The sequence below is a fragment of the Pan troglodytes genome, chromosome 19, assembly GCF_028858775.2.
Source record: "Pan troglodytes isolate AG18354 chromosome 19, NHGRI_mPanTro3-v2.0_pri, whole genome shotgun sequence".
Lineage (NCBI taxonomy): Eukaryota > Metazoa > Chordata > Mammalia > Primates > Hominidae > Pan > Pan troglodytes.
In genome coordinates, this window is record NC_072417.2 from 87,943,907 (window position 1) to 87,967,037 (window position 23,131).

The window sequence follows — 23,131 nt, forward strand, 5'->3', positions numbered from 1 at the left end:
GTAGGGCTGTGGGGCTGGGACAGTCCTGCTTCTGGGCCAGGAGGGGTCTAACCCAGTTCTTCCTTGGTCTGATCCGGAGGAAGAGGTGGGAGAGACAAGTCCGGGTTCGTGTCTCTCCACCCCCACCCCTCCCCAGCACACCCTCTCTCTAGGACAGAGCCCCTGGTGACATTCTGCAGCAGGCTCACCATGTGGGCTGTGGCCCCTGGCTGCCGGTCCCAGGCCTGGATCATCTCCTGAGCCATCGGGTGGGGCAGGAACGGAAGAGAAAGGGCAGGTGTGGCAGGCCATCCATCTCCCTGAGCCCAGTGCAAACAGTGGGCTCTGCCTGGGACGAGGCCAGAGAGGGCAGCCCTGGCCCTGCAGGTGAGGCTCTGCCCTCCTCCTCACCCACCCCCACCGAAGTGAGTCACTAGCAAGCATAGCCCTCCCAGCGCTGTCTCAGTGGCTGCCTGGGGAGGCCCCATGGCCTCTCCTGTGGGCTCTTTCTCTGGGCAGCAACAGCCCAGGGGCCCAAACCCTAGGTGACAGGGTCTGATCCTGCTTTCCCACCCAAGAAAATAACAAATGCTGGTTCCCAGTCATGCACTGGGGGCCCTCTGGGGTGCAGAGTCCCCAGCTCCCCTAAAGACAAGAGCCACACCTGGCCCCTCGCCTCAACCACAGAGTCAGAATGCGGAGCAGGAGGTTTTATTGTAAAGAGGCCAATTGTACAGAGCAAAGATTGTTCTGACATGGGGGCTGGGGGTGGGACCCAGAGGCCAGAGCTGGGTGAAGGATGAGGGGTGGCATCGCCCCATCCAGGCAGTGGGCAGGGCAGGGAGGACTAAACGGCTGCCTCCCAGTTCCCTTCCCTGCCCCTCATTACTGGGTAAGAGGGAGCCAGGCTATTTCCACGGACCCAGAAGAATATAGCAGGAGACCCTCACCACCCCACACCATGCCCCAAGGATACGGGAGGTGCCCCAGTCTGGCTTTTGCAGTCGGCCAGCTCCCAGCCTCCTCGAGGAGCAGCCTGGCCACACCTTTTTCCCCTGGAGCCTGGAACAGCTGGCTTTGGGTTAGGAGGCTGGAAGCACCCCCTTACCCTGCCCAGGCACCTCAAGGGGCAGCCCAGCCCGTGGTTCCCTGGTCAAACCCCTTAGGGCACAGTGACCCAGTGGCTTCTGCCTCTGGGGCTGGGTAGCACAGGAGTGGGTGGGCACTGAGGGGCCAGCACTGAGCCAGGTCTTAAAGGGGGAGTCCAAGTGTTGGGGGCAGTGGTCTCTGGTGGGGGCATAGCCCCCGGAGATGGGGCTCCTGTGAGTCCAGCCGAGGGGTTGAGGGGGATCTGAGCCGGTCCACATTGTCCTGGCCAGAGGGGTCTCTAGGGCCTGACACTCAGGGCCACTCTGCCTGTTCCAGGCCCTGATCGTGGTAATTTAAAGCTCAGAATGGTGGATGGGGGAAGCCTCAGGGACCAGGGCCCTGCCTTCCCCTAGACTGAGCCCCTCGCCGGCTTCATCCTCACACCCGCTGTATCTCAAACAGCTTCACGTCGGTGTCGTACCAGACAGGGGGGTCCACATTCCTGTGGAGGAAATGGGGGGTTACCCAGGTGCTGGGGCACCTTGCAGACAAGGCACCAGGAGGAACTGGGCAGCAGGAATGGCCAAGCCAACCCTTTCCATCCCGATGTCCCACCCTGGGCAGCGGGTGCCACCGTCAACCAGGCAAGGCTGCCTTAGTTGAGTGTCTTGACATGAAGTCCACCATGGGTGGTGGGGCCCAGAGCTGAGGTCCCTGTTGAGCCCTGCTGGGCAGGCTCTCAGGCGGACACCACCCCACCCCCCGGGGCCCACCTCAGATAGATGACGCCCCACATGTAGGTGCGGAACCACATGGCAGTGCCCGAGTTGGCCTGGTACTTGCGGATGAGGATGGGGTGGGGCACGGGCAGCAGCCCCACCAGGGTGCCATGCTGCAGGAACCGCAGGATCTCAGACTCATCCGTCAGGCCCCTGCGGGGAGAGGGGTATCTCCAGCACACTCACGTGGTCCAGGGGAGCACGGGGCTCACCCTGGCCACCCAAGACCCATGTTTCCCATCACACGCCTACCTAAGCCTAGGCTGGCCCCGCCCAGAGCCCACCTGCCCACACCACCGGCCCCGCCCACAACCCCGGGCCCCGCCCACAACCCCCGGCCCTGCCGGCGCCCGACTCACTTGTCGATGCAGATCTTCTCCACCTGCGGAACCAGCACCTGCAGCAGCCTCATGATGGTCTGCAGCGGCAGCTTCGACTTCCAGGAGAGGACCTGGCGAGGGACGGGGTTCCTGGGGCTGAGAAAGCAGCCCCCGGAGGCTGCGGGGCAAGCCTGACCCTGACCCAGAACCACAGGCTCCCCAAGGCAGAAAGTACCCCTGCTCCTTGCATCATGAGCCTGGCACCAAGCAGGACCTGGGAACAGTTAATCCTTATTGATGGCAAGCGCCATGGCCCCGCGTTAAGCCAGAGCTGTGCCACGTGCCTCTCGGGAGACTGTCACCTTTAGCCCTCACAACAGCGTGGTCAGGCAGGGACGGTAATTATCCCTGTCCCAGCGCAACTGGCGTGATCTCAGGAGACACAGGGCGTGGGGATGAGATTCAGGGGAGGAAGTCGGAAAGAGTGATTTATTAAGGAAGAGAGCACTGTGGGCACCTGGAGCTTAATCCTGCTGGGGACTCTGGCAACAGTGTAGACAGAGGAAGCAACCGAGCCAGAGAGGCTGAACACGTGGGATGTCACCAGCCGGAAGGACCGACCCAGAGTCAGGCTTCTATGCTAGGGTCCTTTGATTCGGACACCTTGCCATCTTCACTGAGCTTCCCTGGGCCAAGGACCCCCAACCCAGCTCCCGCCTCAGTACCATCTGCCCAAACCCCAGCCCCCGCTCGCCTGGCACAGGGTCCCTCCTCACCCACTCTGGCGCTGGGCTCCACTGTCCACTGACTGATGAGGTGGACGGTCGCCGCTGCTCCCTCCACGCCTGGCTGGGCTCCTGGCCCCCAGAAAGGAACAGGGGTGAGGGATGGTGGCGGTGGGTGAGGGGTGGAGTGGGGGGCAATGAGCCCTCTCCACTGGCAGCTGGAAATCCCACAAAGGGGAAGGCCCAGCCCAGCAGCCTTTGCCCCAGGCCCTAGGCCCAGCCCAACCTAGTGACAGGTTTAAGGCCAGCAGCTGACAGGGCAGGCCGGGTAAAGGCCAGCTCAGATAAGGCGGAGGGATGAGAAGTCTGAAGGCCAAGGGCTTCACCGGAACCAGTAAACAAGGGAGGGGTCTGTGAAAGGCCCCCACCCCCAAGGGAGTCAGCAGCGCTGACCCTAATGCCCTGGGCACTGGGTAACTGCCCCTCTGCTGCAGGTGACCCCAGAGTGCCCCGGCCCAGCCCCCACTGCAGAGACCAGGGAGGAAGGGAAGGGCCAGCCACGCCAGGCTCCAGGAGTCCCAGTCACCCACCCCCTTGGCTGGGCTGCCATCCTCCAAGCTCTGCTGGGGCTCAGGTTCCAGGGACCGCAAGGTGCCATCCTCTGACACCTGGGACTTCTCGGTCAGCTTGTCAATGCCTGGGCAGGGCACAGGTGGGAGTGAGGACACCCTGCCACAGTGACCCTTCTAGCCCTTCCTCCACCCACTTTATTTTTTATTTTTATTTGTTTTACTCCTGCTTCCCTCTGGAACCTCCACCGGCTCTAGAGGCAGTGTCTGATCACTGTAACGCCCTCTCCTGTGCCCATCCCTCCAGAGTCTACACTCGCCCTGAGGCTCTGCCCCCAACACCAAGCTACATAGGCTAAGCCCATCCAGTACCCTCCCCCCATCCCTGTTGCCCAGCCCCATCCCCTCGGCTTCCATACATAAGCCATGCTCTTTGCCAGAGATGGGGGTGACACCCCGAGACCATGTCCCTCCCCCAGCCACACCAGTATCCACACTCCTGTCCCATCCACTAGCATCAGACCTGGAGTAGCCACCAGACTGGTCTTAAGGGTGCCTGGCTCTGCAGGGGCAGCGGGGCGGGAGCCCTCCATGGAGGTGCCCTCCTGGGAGCCGGTGCGAGACAAGGGCTCGGGTGTCCGCCGGCGCCGCTGCAGGGCCTTGTGAATGGTGGGCGGGTCCGTGGGCAGGTTGGCCAGCTGGTGGAAGATGCTGCGCTTGCGGATGATGGCGTAGACCAGGTTGGAGTTGCCTGTGGGCAGGGAGCATGCCTCACCTCAGGGAGGCCCCCTCCAGCTCCCCCCGTCCAATCTGGGTGGGCTTCCTGGAAGGGGGAGTTTGGAGGACAGGAGGGTGTCTGCCCAAGGGGTTGGAGATGGTACAGGGAGCCCAAGAGAGGGTGCTGGGGCAGGGCTGGCACTGGCTGTGTGCCCACTATGGCTATCCCAGAATGTCAGGCCTGAGCACCTCACGACACCCCCGCCCCAGTGCCTTTGAGTTCCCGCCACAACCCACCACTAAACAGCTAACACCTGGCAAAAAGTGCAGGCCCCAGCATGGCAGCATCCACGTCAGGCCAGCTGTTAAATATTCTGACTCTCTTCCCCCCTCCCCTTGAGCAAGGTGGCCAGGAGAAGTCACAGAGGATCCGTCCATCCCCCAACGCTGACTTCTCCTGGCTCTCAGGCCCCAGTCCCCATCTCTGGTCCTGCCTTATGCCATACTCTTCACTTTCAGTTCCACATCCTACCCCAGGGCCTTTGCACGTGCTGTCTCTTGCCCCACCTTACCCCTATTTCTCCCTCAGAGATCACTGCAAATTTGTCCAACTTTGGAAATAGCAATAATAGAAACTGATCATTTTTAAGTTGCCAGGCACTGTGCTAAGTGCCTTCTGGGGGTTATTTTGCCCCATTTTCCCAACACCTTCTGAGACCAGGACCCTTAGAACCATTGTTATGAGCACCTTACAGATGAGGGAACTGAGGCTCAGAGAGGTCAAGTGACGTGCCCCGGTCACAGGGCTAACGAGTGGCAAGGCTTGAAGTGACAGCAGGCAGCCGGATGTCTGTGACACTGGGCAGACGGGCTGCTAAGATACCCATCAGGGTCTTACTACTCTGTACTTCTCTTTTATCACATTTCAGGCCAGATGTGGTGGCTCATGCCTGTTATCCCAGCACTTTGGGAGGCCGAGGCAGGCAGATTGCTTGTCTCTATTAAAAATACAAAAAATTAGCTAGGTATGGTGGGGGGCACCTGTAATCCCAGCTACTTGGGAGGCCGAGGCAGTAGAATTGCATGAACCTGGGAGACGGAGGTTGCAGCGAGCCAAGATCGCACCACTGCACTCCAGCCTGGGCGACAGAGTGAGACGCCGTCAGAAAAAAAAAAAAAAATCAGATGTCCATCATCTGTTTGAAGCCTCCTTCCCTGCCTCCATCCCCAGCTATGAGCGCCACAGGGCAAGAAGCAAAGCTTTGTTCCCCACTGCATCCCCTGCACCCAGGTACACTGTAGATGCTCAATAAATGTACACTGAATGAATGAACTGGGGGCAGAAGGCAAGCAGGCCAGCACCTCCCAGAGGCCACCTCCTGGGCTGTGCCCTCCTTACATAGGAAGTAGGCCCGCTGGCCACCCTGATCACCAGGGCCTCAGGCTGGTGCCTCACCATCAAACTGGTACTGGATGATGTTGTTGAAGACCTCCAGGAGGAAGAAGACCAGGTGGTGGTTCTGGGCGGCAGAGAAGAGGAACCAGGTGGTGGAGAAGGCCTCCAGCAGGTGCAGCAACTTGTTGGCGGTCACCATGGACAGGCTCTTGAGGTAGGGGGACACTGTAAGGGAGGGGTCAGCTCACTCCTGGGGCCCCCACCCAAGCCATCCCTGCACATCCTGGGCCGGGGTGGAACAACAGGCTCCTGCTCTCAATCCCTCCCTGCCCCCTAGAGAGCCAGGACGACCAAGGCCCTAAGAGGCTGAGTCCACACTGGCCATACTGTGTGCAGAGTCCTGGGAGGCAGTTAGGCCCCACCCTCATCCCTCGACCATGAAGACAGCTGTCCTGCTTATAAAGCCATACACATCCCACCCATGCCAGTCCCCCCCATACCACGAGGGAGGCAGGACACAGACAAGATCATCCCCATTTTACAGACATGGAAACTGAGGCTCAGAGAAGGTTGTAAACTTGGCCCAAGTTCCCCAGTAATGAAATGATCGGGCAGGGATACAAACTCAAGACTTTAAATCTTTCTAGAACGTCAAGCTGCCATGTCACTAGAGGTGTATTTTGGGACCCAACCCTGGGGGCACACCCAGACTGAAGTTCCATGCTGATCTGAACACTTCCTTGTCTTGTGTCATTTTCCCTCACTAGGCTGAGGGCTCCACAGGGCAGGGACCAGGGCTGTCTTGGTCACAAGCGTGTTCTCGGAACCAGCTCAGTTAAGATTTGTGAGATGGAGCCAGAGAGTGAACCAGGAGGGGAAGGGACAGTCCTGACCCCAAAGCTCACAGCCCAGCTAGAGGCCTCTACCACCGCACACTACCCACCCTGCAGTCTAAACCAGACCACAGACAGACCAGCCACCCCTAGCCACAACCATCCTCTCCAAAAGATGTTCACACTGAAGGCATTTTGCCCCAGCCCATGGCCACCTTCCTTGCTAGGTCCTGAACCCCAGGGAGCCTGGCTCCTTCTGCTTCCTCTCCCCAGCAGCTGTGTGCAGTCCTTGCTGGGTGGGGATAGGGGCTGGACAGGGAGGACAAAGGCAGAAAGGGTGGGGCCTCCACATCCCCATACTGTGTGACTCCAAATGTCCAAACCTGCACTGCCCAACACAGTGGACATCAGCCACGTGTGGCCATTTCGTGCTTGAAACACAGCTAGTCCTAACACGTGTGCTGCACATATGAAACACACAAGAGGCCAGACACAGTGGCTCACGCCTATATAATCTCAGCACTTTGGGAGGCTGAGGCAGGAGGATCATTTGAGCTCAGGAGTTCAGGACAAGCCTGGGAAACATAGTGAGATCCCATCACTATAATTAGAAATAAAATGAAATATGGCCGGGTGTGGTGGTTCACACCTGTAACCCCAGCGCTTTGGGAGGCCAAGGCAGGCAGATTGCTTGAGGCCAGGACTTCAAGACCAGCCTGGCCAACATGGCAAAACTCTGTCTCTACTAAAAATACAAAAAAAAAAAAAAAAAATTAGCCAGTTGTGGTGGCACATGCTGTGATCCCAGCTACTTGGGAGGCTGAGGCATGAGGATCACTTGAACCTGGGAGGTTGCAGTGAATGGAGATTGTGCCACTGCACTCCAGCCTGAGCAACAGAGAGTGAGACTCTGTCTTAAAAATAAAAAATAAAATAAAATAAAATAAATAAATAAATAAATAAATAAAGTAAAAATGTTATCGGACTACCAGTGGCTCCCATAAACTGGGCTAACCTCCTTCAGATGTCAAAAAAATTGTTAAATTTTTTTTTTTTTTTTTAAGGCCAGATGCAGTGGCTCATGCCTGTAATCCCAGCACTTTGGGAGGCTGAGGTGGGCATATCATCTGAGGTCAGGAGTTCGAGACCAGCCTGGACAACATGGCAAAACCCCGTCTCTACTAAAGATACAAAAATTAGCCAGGTGTGGTGGCACACGCCTGTAATCCCACCTACTCAGGAGGCTGAGGCATGAGAATTGCTTGAACCCAAGGGGCGGAGGTTGCAGTGAGCTGAGATGGTGCCACTGCACTCCAGCCTGGGCGACAAGACTGAGTGTGAGAAGGGAATATTAAATATCTCATTAGTAATTTTCATATCGGCTACATGTTGAGATGATGATAGATAAAACATATTATTAAATTGTTGTCACCCTTTTTTTTTTTAATGTGGCTACTATGAAGGGTACACAAGCTTGCGTTCTTTCTGTGGGCTGGAGGGGCTTGAAACCTGGAGCAAGTGGCAGGTTGGCCTGTGGCCTGACACCACCTGGTGGTGAGTGTGGGGAGTGCAAGCTCTGGGCCCCTACCGTTGACCACGATGGTGAGCAGGCAGTCGAAGAGGGGCTGCAGCCGCTGGTGCCCGCTGGTGATGATCTTGTGGAACACCTGTGCCAGGAGGGACAGGGGCACCGTGGGGTCCCCGCTGCCTCCAGACTCAGCCAAGAGGACACCGCCCCTGCACCTCCTGGGCCCGGCCGCACCACACCGCACCCCCTCACCACAATGAGCAGGTCGGCGTGGGTCCCTGTGAAGACTGGGATGTCCATGGGCACGCGGATTGAGTAGGGCTTGTTCAGCCGCACCCCGAAGTTCCGCTCCCCGCTCAGAAGCAGCAAGATGAAGACGCCAATGTGCATCAGGCCCACCCGAGCTGCGGCAGGTGGCGTGGGAGGGGTCACTCGGGTGGGAGGGGGAAGGAGGGGCCCAGGCAGTGACCATTTTGGAGGCCCCCCTCCTAGGAGGTCAGAGTGCCAGGCCTGAGCTCCTGGGAGTCAGGGCAGATAGCCAGCCCTCCACCTCACCGCCAGGAAAGCCCCCAGCATCCCACCCCCACCCTGGTCTTACACTGATCGGCCCGGGCATCGTTGAGGAAGAAGAGGATGGGGACAAGGATGTCTAGGACGTCGCTGCTCTTCAGCACGAAGAAGAGGAATTTCTAGGGGTGCGGGGAGGGGCCAAGTGGGCTGAGTTCAAGGGAGGGGCAGCTCTGCCCCACCCCCCTCAGTCTGACACTGTCCCTGCCCCCGGGCTATTGGGGCAGCTGCTCTCCATCTCCCTGCAGGGCCCCTCGAGGCTGGCCCACCTTGTTGAAGTCGCAGAGCTTCCAGAAGAGAACTAGCAGCTCCTGGTGGAACTGGATCTTCTTGGTGGAGTTAGGCAGGTAGGTCTGGAGCAGGGGGTTGGACAGCAGCCGGGCTATACCCTTGAGGATGAACTGGAAGTCCTGGGGGCGAGGGCAGAGCAGGGGGCCTGTCCAGCCCAATCCCTGCAGCTCCAGTTTCCCAGCCCAGGCCCCCAACAAATGCCCCACTCCATCCCCCAGAGCCAGATCCCACCTCCAGAGCCAGAGGGCCCAGATGCTATCACCCATAGCTGTCCTGGGGCGATGCCTCAGGAAGCGGAGTCCCTCATAGCTGTGGACAGCCCTGGCCCCTCCACTAGACTGCAGACTCTCTGTCCTTGGGCTGTGCGCCCCTTGAGCAAGGCTGCTGCTCTCAGTGAACTCCCACACATGCACACCCTCAACCTTGTCCCTGCCCACCTTGGACTCAAGGTTGGCAGGTTCCATCCTTCTACCCCTCCCCAAAATACTCCCCCATCACCCCATCACAACTCAAGGAGCATTCCACTGTTCTGTCATTTACTGAGGCCTGCCACTAGCTGGGGTGAGAAGGCAGCTAGGGTCCTGTGTTTTAGCTGCAGAAGTTAGAACTCTGGGAGTTCAAGCACCTTCCCACCAAGATCACAAGACACATGAACTGGGACTGCTTGGCCTGAAGCCCTTGTCCACTGTCATTCCCCTTTTGTCCCCACCACCTCTGAAATGACATCAGCCACCTCCTCCTAGAAGCCTTCCCAGTTACCTCTACCCAGGTGAGGCCATCAGCCCTTCCTGCATCTTGAAACCCTCACAGTCCTGCCACTATTTCACCTAGGGTGGCCCCAGCCCACAGAGAGCATGGTTCCTTCATGGAGGGGTCAGGATCCCCCATATCCCTGTCTCACTTGCATCCCCCCGCACCCTGCAAAGCCACTGTGGGGACTGGACTTGCCTCCTCACGATGGATGCGGGACAGGTAGTTCACAAACAGGTTCTCAGGGCCTGGAGGCTGCCAAGAGGAGAAGCCCCTGGTGAGCAGGCGTCCTCCCCACAACCCGTGGCCCCGGCAGCTGTCCCTTCCATGCTCCCATCCTTACATCGGCATCATCCATGGCTGTGCCAGTGGTGGTGCCGTCCACAGTGGGGCTGGCACTGCTGGCGCTGTCGTGGTCCAAAGTGACAATGAGCACCTGGGCAGCCTCCTCCACCAGGGGTTCCCGGTAGTCAGAGAAGAGCAGGTGGTTGTAGGGGATCCCGTAGCCCACAGGGTCATAGGCACAGACGGTGTTGAGGAGGGAGGTGAAGAGGGGCAGGGCATGTCTGCAGCAGGAGAGGGACAAGGCTGCAGAGGCTGCACTGGGGCCCAGCCCCCTGGCCACACCTCTCTGGCCATGTGGGAAGGTCAGCCTCATTCAACAAGCATTTTAGCACCACGCCAGGGAGTGGCTTGGAAAGAGTGGGTGTGGGAAGCCCAGAGCCATGATTAGGACACATTCATACCCCTTAGGGTCTTAAGGGGCAGATACCCTCCCTTGGGTCCTCAGAGATGGGAATGGAGGCCCGTGGAGAAGGTGGGCTTCCCCTCAGGGAGCAGAGCCCACGCTCAGCCAGCCAGCTCCCAAGCCACAGAATGACTCCACTCAGACTCAAGAGATGTCAGGGTTCAAGCTGCTCATCTTACAGATGAGGAAGCTGAGACCCAGAGAGGTTAAGTGAGGGACAAAGGGTGGCAGTTTGCCTGATAAGGCTGGTGAGAAAGAAAACTCTGGCCAGCCTTGGACTGTAGCTGGTGGAGGGGGTCGCCTGGCTCCCTTCTCTTCTGGAGTAGGGTGGAAGGTTGAACAGAAGGCTAGGAAACCTGAAGAATAAGGCGTGTCATGTAGGGACCAGAGTCTGGAAGGTGGAGGTCGACCGCCACCTGCCGGGCACAGACCCTATGCAGCCAACACAGCTCCCAGTGGGAGCTACCTGCTCAAATACTGAACCCTGCCACGTGGCACATGTGACACCCTCCCCCCACCCCGTGCTCACGTGTCCCCCACAGTCCATGAGTGCCCCATGTGGGCTGGGCCTCCCTGCCCTTCGGGGTATTTGTCACACACTCCCCGACCCGGTCTCCAAGCTGCAGAGTCCCACACAGCAGCCTCAAGCCACAAGGAGCTGTTGAGCCCTTGGAATGTGGCTGATCGGAACCAAGACCTGCTATAAGTGCAAAATACACACTGGATTTTGAAAACTTAGTATGAAAAGGGGGATGTCAAACAGCTCAGTAATGTTGTATACTGATTCCATGTTAAATGCTAAAGTTTGGGGTATATTGGGTTATATGAAATATATTATTAATTAATTGTATTTATTTTTTTTTTTTTGAAACGGAGTCTCACTCTGTCACCCAGGCTGGAGCGCAGTGGTGCGATCTCGGCTCACTGCAACCTCCGCCTCCCGGGTTCAAGCAATTCTCGTGCCTCAGCCTCCCGAGTAGCTGGGATTACAGGCACCCGCCACCAAGCCTGGCTAATTTTTGTATTTTTAGTAGAGATAGGGTTTCACCACATTGGCCAGTCTGGTCTCAAACTCCTGACCTCAGGTAATCTGCCCACGTTGGCCTCCCAAAGTGCTGGGATTACAGGTGTGAGCCACCGCGCCTGGCCCAATTTTACTTTTTAACTTTTTTAATTTTAAAACTGCACCCGTGGTTTGCATCCTATTTCTACTGGACAGGCGGCTCTTGATGGAGGACCCAGGGACGGATTACTGAGGGGCCCCCAGATTCTGTCCTGTGGAGGACTCCAAGGAGAGACGGGGCTAGTGTGAGGTGTGGCTGGTAAGTTAAAGTTCATCACCACCAGGGGGCAGCACCTCCCCTCAAACGAGACCCAGAGCTGGCGAATGGACGCAGCTCTGGATTGCCTGGAATAAGAGGGAAGAGAGCGCAGAAAGGCCAAGGGCCCTCACCTGTTCTCCGTGGAACAAAAGAACTGAACCCATGGGTTGGTGCTGCCACTTTCCGGAGCTGGGGGCAGGTACATGGCCTCGGAGAAGCATGTCAGCAGCAGTTTCAGCAGCTCCATCCTTGTAGGAGGAAGGGGGAGGGCACCTTAGGATCCCAGTCCCCTCTTGGAGGTGCTGCCCACCCAGCCCAGCGCCCCAGCCCAGGTCCGTGGAAGGAAGTTACTCCCGTTGACCCCTGTAAGGTCAAGGTCGGGTCACAGGTGAGGACGGTCTTCTGGGAAGACCCCATGGGCTCTTTCTGAGCTGTGCGGGGGCCCGGCCCGGGGTCCAGCTGCATTGAGGGCTCCGGGCCTGGGCAAAGCTCACCGGTTCATATCGTGGATGTAGTTAGGCTGGGGGGAGTGAGCGAAGCCCACACCAGCCTCCCAGATGTATTCACAGCTGTCCAGGGAGTGAACGTCCTCCGCCGAGTCCTGGGGACAGGCCAGGAAGAAGCCAGGTTAGGGGGTCGAGAGGTGAACAGCAGCCTGGGTCAGAACCTGGCCACCTCGAGCCTCACACAGTCCCATGGGGCAGAGACCGCCAGTTCTCCTAAAGACAGGTCCTCAAAATGGCCTGGCCCTCATGCACAAGAGCAGGAGTGAATATTCTTAGGCCTCTTGAAAGCTCATTTTTCTTCCATCTCAGACTGGTTCTTTCACTTGCTCAGTCCAGTTTGGGACAGGGAGAGAGGGAGGGAGGGGCAGGGGATTGGGTGCCCCGGGTTTGGGGGTGGGCAGAGAAGACTCAAGGTGAAGTCCATGCCACCACAGGAAGCAAGAGGGCCAGCCCTCCTGTGTCTGAGCCCCGCACCCCTGGGCAGGCAAAGACAATGGGTGTCTGTGCCCAGCCATCCGAACGCAGCGGGCAGGGCCAGCCCCAGCTGGCTTCCCTCAGCTGTACCAGCTGCCACCCAGGCCTACACGTGCCAGGCAGCTCAGCTCTCCTGGAGCCCCCCTGGCCCCCAGTGGAATCTGCCCAAGGGAACTTCAATTGGCCCGGCCCCAACCCAGGACCAGAGCCTACTCCGCCTGGGGGTGGGGGGCTGGGGGACACTCACCACAGTGCTCCTCCGGTGGCTCTGAACCGTGAAGTCCGGGCAGAAGAGCAGGTCAGCAATGGCCAGGAGCAGGGACTCGGCCAGGGGCCTGGCATGCTCATCATCCTCTTCTCCCTGCTGGGGACACAGCACCCACAGGCTGCCTCAGTGATAGCTGGCCAGGAAGAGGTGGCCCAGGGCTTGGGGGGTGGTGGAGGACAGGGGCTGAGCCCAGGCGGGCACCCATGGGCAGAGGAATGAAGGGACAGGAAGTGGACTCCTGGTTGCCCCAAACCTCCCAAGGCAGAAGTGGGGCACAGCAGGGAGCCGGGCCGGGAACAGCGAGGGAACCTCCCCTACTGACTGGAGGGGGCCGGGCGGTGACCCCAACATCAAGAGTCTCAGCCCTGCTAGGAATCGCTGTGTTGCATCCCTCAGCACCTCACCTGGACATAAACCCAGGGCAGGTGGTGTGGGGGAGAGAGGACAGTGTGGTCCCTCTCCGGCCCTCAGAGGGCCCAGCTCCTCTGCCTCCACCTCTGCCCAGTGACCCCTGGCTCTCAGCTTCTCTCCATACCCTACTTCTTCCGGACTGTGGGCACAGAAACCCCCATGGGAGGGGAACTGAGGGCCCAAGGAGGTGGCATTGAACACCATCCCTCAGCAGCACCCACTGGCCCCACCCCTGTACTTCCCAAATCCCAGAAGAGGCTTGGAGGAGCATGGCCGGCCCTAAAGGGCGCTCTCCCTGTGACGCCAACTCTGCCTCCCACCCAGCCCTGGCCAGGCCCACAGACCCCTCCTCGCCCTGCCCCGGGCACTGTGGACCAGAAGAAGCCCCTCCAGTCGGGGTCCTCAAAGATGTAGGGCAGCACGCGGGTGAGCAGCCGGCTGCAGTTCAGGACGATCTGCTTCTCCTTCTCCGAGTGGCAGCCACTCTCAGCTCCCTGCACCAGCTTCTCAACGGCCTGTGGGGGCAGGCAGGAGCAGAGGGCAGGCTGGAAGGTGGGGAGAGGACCCTGGCACTTGGGGTCAGGGTGGGCACCCAGGCTGCAGAGGAGGGTCAGGGTGGGCACCCAGGCTACAGAGGAGAGACAGTGGGGCCACAGGCAGAGGAGCCACCTGGAGTTGGGGTCGGCCAGCCTGGGGGGACTGGGACACAGGCCAGAGCAGCTTGGAGCATCAGGACAGCCAGGGCCCAGCTAGCCACTGGATGGCTGAGGCCTTGCTAAGTGAGTCTCCCAGCCTCAGTTTCCCTATCTGTAATCCAGCGACCCTGGCAGTACCCACCCCACAGAGGGAGCTAAATGAACTGATCTGTGGAAGGTGCTCAGTCAGATGTGGCCTGGAGGACTCCCCCATAAATGACGGCTGCCGTGGTCCCTCCGCCCAGCAAGGAGAACCACAGAGAGAAGTGGAAGAGCTGAGTGAGGCCACAGGGCTGCCTGCCCCTGTGGGGCGGGAGGCCCTGGATGCGCCTGCCTTCTCCTGCTGTGGGCTGGGAGGGTGGAAGAGTAGCAGGAGGGACTGGGCAGCCCTCACCTTGTAGCACAGGGTGGCCAAGTTGGAGGGTGACTCTTCCCGCACGGCCCGGATCTCTGCTGCCGGCACCAGTGCAAACACATCCTGCACCGAGGTGGCTGTGTCTGCCCAGAACTGGTCCCAAAAGGCATCATCGGTGGCTTCCACGGGCTGTGGGGGGACCAAGGGTCCAGAGTTACACAACTCCTGGCCAGAGGGCCTACAGTTTGCCCAACTTGTGGCCAGGAGAGACCCTGAGAGGGAAGCCAGAGTCCCCCTACCTGCTGGGGTCCCAGAGCCGTCCCACATGGGTGGGGGACATCCTTCAGCCACCACAACCCCTGGACAGCACAGTCAGGCTGGAGACACCAGGCATGCATGGTCAGGGGTCAGCTAGGCACAGAGTCAGCCAAAGCCCAACGCCACCCCTGAGGAGGTGTGTGACCCTGGTTAAGTCACCATCCTCCCCTGGCAAAGCAGGCTGACCTCCCCACCTGGGCACAGCCCCAGGCCACACCATTAGGTGAAATGCCCAGGGATCCAGGTCAAGACCATGCCCTCTCTCCATGGGAAGAAGACAAAGGTGACTTGTACTCCGTTTCCAGTCACCCAGGATGCCCGCCACAGGCCTCCGGCTCTGCCCTCTCACAGCATACCCAAAACAGCTGCCACATCTGGTGAATTCACCTCTGTGGCTCTCTGACCCCAACACGCCCCTCTCAGCGCCCACCTCCAGCGCTGCAGCTCAGGCTGCCCTCGCCAGGGCTGCCAACTTCAAATCCACCTCTTTCAACCCTGCCTCTATGCTGCTGCCAAGGCGTGCGCCGAGGTGGCATCCTGCATGCACCACGGCACCGCTGCCACAGGCACTGCTTCCTCACCCAGAGCCCTTCAGGGGCTCCCCACTGCCTGCTGGGACAAGTCCAAACCTCAGCCCAGCACTCAGCCAAGATCTCACAGAAACATGCCTTACACACGTGCACACAGACACACATGCGTACACACGTGTATGTCATACACACACACACCTGCATTTACTACTCCAGGACTCCACCCTGCCATCTCTTCTCTTGACCTTCACCCAAGCTGTTCTCTCTTCCCCTCTTCCCCTTTTCCCCACAACAATGCATTCCAAAATCCATTCCCACGGAGGCAACAGGCCTTAAAAACACACATGCCCAGCCAGGCACAGTGGCTCATGCCTGTAATCCCAGCACTTTGGGAGGCTGAGGTGGGTGGATCACCTGATCAGGAGTTCGAGACCAGCCTGGCCAACATGGTGAAACTCTGTCTCTACTAAAAATACAAAAATTAGCCAGGCGTGGTGGCAGGCGCCTGTAATCCCAGCTACTCAGGAAGCTGAGGCTGGAGAATCACTTGAACCCAGGAGGCAGAGGTTGCAGTGAGCCAAGATCATGCCACTGCACTCCAGCCTGGGCAACAAGAGCAAGACCCCATCTCAAAAAAAAAAAAAAAGTACACAAGATATAAAACTTCGTCTAGGATGCTCACAATTCATGTTAAATTATACATGAATAAAAGACTAGAAGAGGCTGGGTGAGGTGGCTCACGCCTGTAATCCCAACACTTTGGGAGACTGAGGCGGGTGAATCACAAGGTCAGGAGTTCAAGACCAGCCTGGCCAAGATGGTGAAACCCCGTCTCTACTAAAAACACTAAAATTAGCTGGGCATGGTGACGGGTGCCTGTAATCCCAGCTACTCAGGAGGCTGAGGCAGAGAATTGCTTGAACCCAGGAGGCAGAGGTCGCAGTGAGCCGAGATCGCGCCACTGCATTCCAGCCTGGGTGACAGAGCAAGACTCTGTCTCAAAAAAAAAAAAAAAAAAAAAAAAAGACTAGAAGAAAATGAACCAGAATGTTAGTAGCAACTCTCTCTCTGGGTGGTTTTATATTTTTCTTTATGTTTTTCTGTAAGAGCACATGTTACTATTTTTTTCCTTTTGAATGTTCATCTGTTAAGGGACCAGAGTGTCCAAGGCACGCGCACCTCCTCGGGCCCATCCCTTTACGGCTCCTTCTGAGTGTCACTTCCTGCAAGACACCTTCCTGCTTTCTCCAACACAGCTTTTTTCCTTCTCTGAAATCCTACGGCCAATAAAACCTGAGGTCCCTGCTACCACCACAAGCCTGCACTTCATACATGTTACTCTTATCATCTGAAAAAAATATATATCTTATTTAAAAATAATTCTGGGGCCAGGCGTGGTGGCTCATGTCTGTAATCCCAGCACTTTGGGAGGCCAAGGTGGGAGAACTGCTTGAGCCCAGGAGTTCAAGACCAGCCTGGGCAACATGGCTTTTGTAGAGACCCTATCTCTACAAAAAATAAAAACAAATTCACCAGGTGGGCCTGCCCAACCTCTAAGGAGGCTAAGGTGGGAGGATCCCATAAGCCCAGAAGGTCAAGGCTGCAGTGAGCTGTGATGGCACCACTGCACTCAAGCCTGGGCAACAGAGCAAGACTCTGTCTCAAAAAAGTAATAATGGCCAGGTGAGGTGGCTCACACCTGTAATCCCAGCAGTTAGGGAGGCCAAGGCAGATGGATCACAAGGTCAGGAGTTCGAGACCACCCTGGCCAATGTGGTGGTCTCTACTAAAAATACAAAAATTAGCTGGGTGTGGTGGTGCATGCCTGTAGTCCCAGCTACTCAGGAGGCTGAGGCAGAAGAATCGCTTGAACTCGGGAGGTGAAGGTTGCAGTGAGCCAAGATCATGCCACTGCACTCCAGCCTGGGTGACAGAGCGAGACTCCATTTCAAAAATAATAATAATAATAATAGGCCAGGCGCGGTGGCTCACGCCTGTAATTCCAGCACTTTGAGAGGCTGAGGTGGGTGGATCACGAGGTCAGGAGTTTGAGACCAGCCTGGCCAATATGGTGAAACCCCTCTTTACTAAAAATACAAAAATTAGCCGGGCATGGTGGCACATGCCTGTAATCCCAGCTACTGGGGGAGGCTGAGGCAGGAGAATCACTTGAACCCAGGAGGCGGAGGTTGCAGTGAGCCAAGATTGCACCACTGCACTCCAGCCTGGGCGACAGAGTGAGACTCCGTCTCAAAAAAATAAAAAATATAATAATAATAATGGCTGAGCACAGTGGCTCACACCTGTAATCCCAACACTTTGGGAGGCTGAGGTAGATGGATTGCTTGAGCCCAGGAGTTTGAGACCAGCCTGAACAACATGGCGAAATACCATCTCTACAAAAAAAATCAAAAAATTAGCTGGGCATGGTGGCACACACCTGTCATCTCAGCTACTTGGGAAGCTGAGGTGGGAGGACTGCCTAAGCCCAGGGAGGTTGAAGCTGCAGTGAACCAGGATCGTACCATGGCACTTCAGCCTCGGTGACAGAGTGGTTCACACCTGTAATCCCAGAGCTTTGGGAGGCTGAAGCAGGAGGATCACTTGAGCCCAGAAGTTGGAGACCAGCCTGGGTAACATAGTGAGACTATCTCTACAAAAAAAAAAGAAAAAATTAGCCACCTGTAGTGGCACGCACCTGTAGTCCCAGCTACTCAGGAGGCTGAGGCAGGAAGATCACTTGAGCCCAGGAGTTCAAGGCTGCAGTGAGCTGTGATTGTGCCACTGTACTCCAGCGTGCATGACTGAGTGAGACCCTGTCTCTAAATATTTAATAATAATAATTCTGGTCTCTGAAGCTACTTCTTCTAAGAAGCCTCCCAGAGCCCCAGGCTTGCTTGCTCCCACCTGGGAACCTCCAGCCCCACCCCACCCCCACCCTGCGTTGTTCCTGCCTCCACAGTCTGGGTGCACGTGCCTTGAAGCCCCATCAGTCCCTGACCTTGCCAGTAAAGCATATGGCAGATATTCAGCCAATATTTGTTCCACTGAAGCTGCGCTCAGTCCTCGGACCCCTTCAGCCTGGCCACAGAGCAGGGCTGAGCACCCGTGGAACTCTCCAAACTCAGAGTTGGGGTCGCATGCCTCACCAAGGTCCAGGCATACCCCAGCCCACTCCCAGAGCAAACACCCCCACCCCACCCGAGGGAGCTGCAGGGTAACATGTGGCCATGACTCTCAGTCCCAGAACTGGTAGAGCGAGTTCTTCACTGGGGGAGAGGAACAAAGGCTAAAGGAGGGCCCTGGGGCTGGGGTTTGCTGGCCCTTGGGCCCTCAGCCAGGACAGCCCTCTGGCACTCCCTGGAGCGCAGGGACATGGCACCCCAGTCTGGGTGGCCTGGAGCCAGGATGGGGTAAGGAAGGACATCCCAGGAAACCCACAGAGCCATCTGGGAGTGCCTCTGGGAAGCCGCCATCCCTGACACTTTTCCCACCTCCCAGGTAGCTACTACCCCCTTCAAAGGGCAGAAACTAAGCACAAGCGGGCATGACCTCTGACCTAGTTCATCAGGCAGTGTCACCGGGGGACTAAATCCAAAATGAAGAAAGAGACTTACTAGCCCATTCTGGAAGCAGAGGAGAGATCCCAGCCTTGAACTTTAGGAACAGGACTTTGCCTCCCTGTTTCCTCAGCTTGGGCCTCCTCTCCTGGTCCCACTGTGGCTTGGACATTCGGATTTGGTGACCACCTGCCCAGGCCAAGCTGATGCTACAGGCATTAGTCAGGGTCACTGAGGCCCCTTAGGCTTCTAATGGGAGAAACGTGGCTCAGCGCCTGCCTCAATGACCCCAGTTGGCCTCCACCCAGCCCAAGGAAGCTTCTAATATCTGATCTTTTTTATTTCTTTTTTGAGACCGAGTCTTGCTCTGTGGCCCAGGCTGGAGTGCAGTGGTGCAATCTTGGCTTACTGCAAGCTGTGCCTCCCGGGTTCACGCCATTCTCCTGCCTCAGCCTCCGGGATTACAGGCGCCTGCCACGACGCCCGGCTAATTTTTTTGTATTTTTTAGTAGAGATGGGGTTTCACCATGTTAGCCGGGATGGTCTCGATCTCCTGACCTCGTGATCCACCCGCCTCAGCCTCCCAAAGTGCTGGGATTACAGGCGTGAGCCACCGCACCTAGCCAATATCTGATCTTTGAAGGAAGTGTTTTTGCTGGAGGTAGGCAGGCCGCTGCTGCTAGGGCCACAGAAACTGAGCTACCCTGGTAAAAATCCAGGTATTCTTCTCCCCTTATTCTTTTTCTTTTGTTTGTTTTTGAGTCAGGGTCTTGCTCTGTTGCCCAGACTGGAGTGCAGTGGCACAATCATAGCTCACCGTAACCTTGAACTCCTGGGCTCAAGTGATCTTCCTGCCTCAGCCTCCTGAGTGGCTGGGACTACAGGCACACCCCACCCAGCCCAGCTAATTTTTTTTATTTTTTAGAGATAGGGTCTTGCTGTGTTGCCCAGGCTGGTCTCAAACTCCTGGGCTCAAGCAATCCTCCTGCCTCCACCTCCCAAAGTGCTGGGATTACAGCCATGAGCCACCACACCTGGCCAAAATCAGATTTTTCTTTTTTCTTTTTTCTTTTTTTTTTTCTTTTTTTTTTTTTTTGAGGCAGAGTTTCGCTCTTGTTGCCCAAGCTAGAAGCATGATCTCAGCTCACCGCAACCTCTGCATCCTGGGGTCAAGCGATTCTCCTGCCTCAGCCTCCCGAGTAGCTGGGAATACAGGCATGTGCCACCACGCCTGGCTAATTTTTGTATTTTTAGTAGAGACGAGGTTTCTCCATGTCGGTCAGGCTGGTCTCAAACTCCTGACCTCAGGTGATCCTCCCACCTCGGCCTCCCAAAGTGCTGGGATTACAGGCATGAGCCACCACACCCGGCCCAAAATCAGATATTCTTAACCCAGCTTTTCCAGGCCCCTGCTCAGACTAGACCCCCACTCAGACCTGGGGGAGCAGTTGTATCTTTTGACTCTCAGGGTGTGCAGGGGGAAGGTCCCCTAGTCCTCAAGCCTGCTAAGCCTGCTCTAGAGGACTGTGTCACCATGCATTCCCATGCACATACATGTATACACATGTAAATATGCACCCGCCAGGTTCATCTGGCCTGCAGCAGAGAATTCCAAACAGGCGGGATCTGGGAGAGGGTTCCAGGTCTGGGACTGTCTCCTTCCAGAGCCCCACCTACTATGAGGAAGCACCAGGAAACACAGCCAAAGCGGCTGGCTCTCAGGACCAGGGTCAGGCCTGACCCAGGACTGGACCATGGGGCAGGAAGAAAACAGGATGCAGGGCAGGAAGGCAAGGAAGGTGGAGCAGCAGGGATACAGGCCCAGGCCACAGGAAAAGGGGCTAGTTCTGCCTGTCTACTGCCCAAGCCACACCCTGTAAGAGCCTGGAACCACATATCATCCTATGGACAACTGGCCTGAATCTCCTTGGGGACTCCAAGTGGTAAGATCAGTGATGATCATCTGAGTTCTGATCCTCACACCCAAGCTACCGAAGTCAGGTCACTTACACAGAGTCCAAGGCTTCAGCCGCTGAAGGCCTCTCCCCCCGGGCAGCCCAGGCCCCCGTCCACCTACAGGACCCAGTGCTCTCCAGAAGGCTGGTCTGATCTCCAGCCTATCCAGGTTCTATTCCAAGCCTACTCAGTGTCCTCAGCTGGGAAACAGAACAGCACCATCTCAAGTGGCCCATCATAGGGCTGTAGCCAGGGAAAGACAGAGGGACACAGTATTTTGGGGAAAAGGCCTGAGCAGGTAGGAATCTAGGCCACTCCAGAGCCTTTGGTACTCTGCTGAGCTGGCCCCACTGGCCTGGCAAAGGACCCCAGCTGCTGAGCCCACAGTGCAATCCTCCAACAAGGTGTTTCTTCCCCAGGCAGGTAAACATGGGAGCCTCCCTTCCTCCCTGCCTCCCCACTCCTCTCCCTGCAGCCCTACACTGAGGGGCTAGCCCACTTGCCACCTTCCCTGCCACCCACAGAACGAAAACCCCATCCTAAAAAAGCCAAGCTCCAGAACGACCCAGGAGCCGTGGGGAATGGAGAGAAGTGCGGTCTGGTTTCTATCAAGAGCCTTTCAGCCGGGGTTGGACTCTCCAGAGGCCCTGGGCATTTGCCGCAAATTTGACCCTTCCAGGGTGGGGAAAGGGGTGAGGGAGCAAGGTCTGGCCCCTGGAACTGTGACCAGCTGGCTGTGGGAGATGGCTTCCTCCATCCCACTCTAACCTCCAGCAGCAAGAGAGAGCCCTGGAGAGCAGGAGGTGGGGGGGTCAGGAAAGAGGAAGATCCCAGATGGCAGCAGGTCCTGTGTCCCCTGAAAATGGGGGACCTGGAGAGTCAGGGCCGAGCATCTCTGTGGCCACGGTGGCCTGATTCAAAAAGCCAGGAGAGAAGGGGTGGGCAGAGAAGCAGTCTTGCTGGGGCCAGGTGGTATAAGGAGGTGGCTATTGGGCCACTTGTGGACTCACAGGAGAGTTATGAGCATGGACTAGACTGGAGGGTCCTTAGGCCCCTCACCAGCTGACTGAGGGTCATCCTGCCGGTCCCCATCCCTGAGCCAGAGAACAGAGCACACAGGCTAACAGCCTTTCCCTCGCAGGGCCTCGGGGAAGGCCCCTGGAGAGGTCCCCAGCTGGGAGCTGTGCTCAGTAGGCCTGGGGACAGGGCCCCTCACCAGGCTGCCTCGCTGCCCGCCACTCTTTGCGTGTTCCCAGGAAGACCTGGGCCTTCCCTGCCCACGGGCATCGACCAGGGCCCAGCGAGGCCGCTGCCGCGCACACCAGCTGTTTCTCCGACCCGGGCGGACGCCAGCCAGGCTTTGTTTGCATTGAGTCAACAGGGACTGTGCGTCCGGGACCCGCGGGCAATGAGGGGCAGGGAGGGGAGCGGACGGTGGATGGGTGGGTGGGGGCGGCGGGAGGCTGGAGATGCGAAGCTGGGGACGCCGCGGGGCGGGACAGGGGGCGGACAGCTGTGTCGCCGGCTCGGGGAGTAGGCACACGTCAGCCTAAGGTGGCAGCAGCGGCTTCGGGGAGAGGGGTGTTCCCAGGAGAGGAGGCTGAGGGTGGGGGACTAGGGCCAGGGGATGGAGCTTCCAGGTACAGGCCGCGGGGTCCCGTACCGGCGCTGGCCTTGGCGTTACGCTCGGGGCCCGCCCGTCCCCCCATCTCCCGGCGAGCCAAGTTCGCGTACCCCCGGCCCTGCCCAGCCCCCAGCCCGGCAGGTGGATGGGGACGCCGGGGCCCCCGTGGCGCACCTGCGTCTTGGTGGTGAGCTGGATCACCGCCTTCCGGAAGTTCAGCTTGGAGTCGGTCGACCCCATGTCTCTGGAGCCCGCTCCGGCCCAGCCCCCGCCCAGACTCCAGCCCGGCTCCGGCTTCAGCTCCGGCTCCAGCTCCGCGGCCCCCGCGGCTCTCGCAGGAGACAAGCGGCGCGCCCCGCCCCCGGCCCTCGTCGGCCCCGCCCCGACAGGCCCCGCCCCCGCGTGGCTCCGCCTCCTGCACCTGCCGCGCCCGCCGCCGAAGACCCGCGGAGTCCGCGGTTCCAACCCAGCACCGCCGCACGCCGGGCGCCTTCTCAGGTCCCACCCGGAGCCTCGACGCTCTTCCTTCTGCGTCGGAGCATTGTACCCGCCTCCGCTGCTACCACGCAGTCCCCAGGGCCCAAAACCCTCCTCGCAGCTCGTCCCCCGCCCCGGTCCTCACCCTTCATCCCCGCTCCGGCCCCTGGCCCACGTCTCAGCTGGCCCTCTCCATCCCACTTTCCTCCTTCTCAGTCTATCTTTCCCATTCATGTTTTCTGAGCATCCACTCTCTTGGTTCTCCCTTTTTCTGACCTGTCAAACCCACGTGTTCAGACAGTCCCGCAGGCCCTCGGTTATGAGGGAGGGAGGCGCTGACTCAG

The 23,131-nt window shown here is 58.1% G+C and overlaps 1 protein-coding gene across 3 annotated transcripts; it reads right to left on the minus strand.

Annotated features, from left to right (window-relative positions):
• Positions 1 to 674: 674 nt before the first annotated feature.
• Positions 675 to 22,673, minus strand: HID1 (HID1 domain containing). Of its 3 annotated transcripts, none has more exons than XM_511668.8 (19): positions 22,485 to 22,673; positions 14,362 to 14,511; positions 13,617 to 13,787; positions 12,841 to 12,957; positions 12,108 to 12,214; positions 11,745 to 11,861; positions 9,887 to 10,109; positions 9,742 to 9,798; positions 8,772 to 8,912; positions 8,534 to 8,624; positions 8,188 to 8,339; positions 7,996 to 8,074; positions 5,635 to 5,799; positions 3,985 to 4,212; positions 3,483 to 3,589; positions 2,944 to 3,024; positions 2,207 to 2,298; positions 1,842 to 2,000; positions 675 to 1,570 (listed from the first exon to the last, which is right to left on the minus strand). In XM_511668.8, the coding sequence occupies exons 1-19, from the start codon at positions 22,548 to 22,550 to the stop codon at positions 1,507 to 1,509; spliced, it is 2,367 nt and encodes a 788-aa protein (XP_511668.3). In that variant the 5' UTR covers positions 22,551 to 22,673; the 3' UTR covers positions 675 to 1,506. The 3 variants fall into 3 exon arrangements, with proteins under 3 accessions (XP_511668.3, XP_009431525.1, XP_009431526.1); XM_009433250.5 differs by having other exon boundaries at positions 12,841 to 12,954; positions 22,485 to 22,657; XM_009433251.5 differs by lacking the exons at positions 13,617 to 13,787; positions 14,362 to 14,511 and having other exon boundaries at positions 22,485 to 22,656.
• Between the last annotated feature and the right edge of the window lie 458 nt (positions 22,674 to 23,131).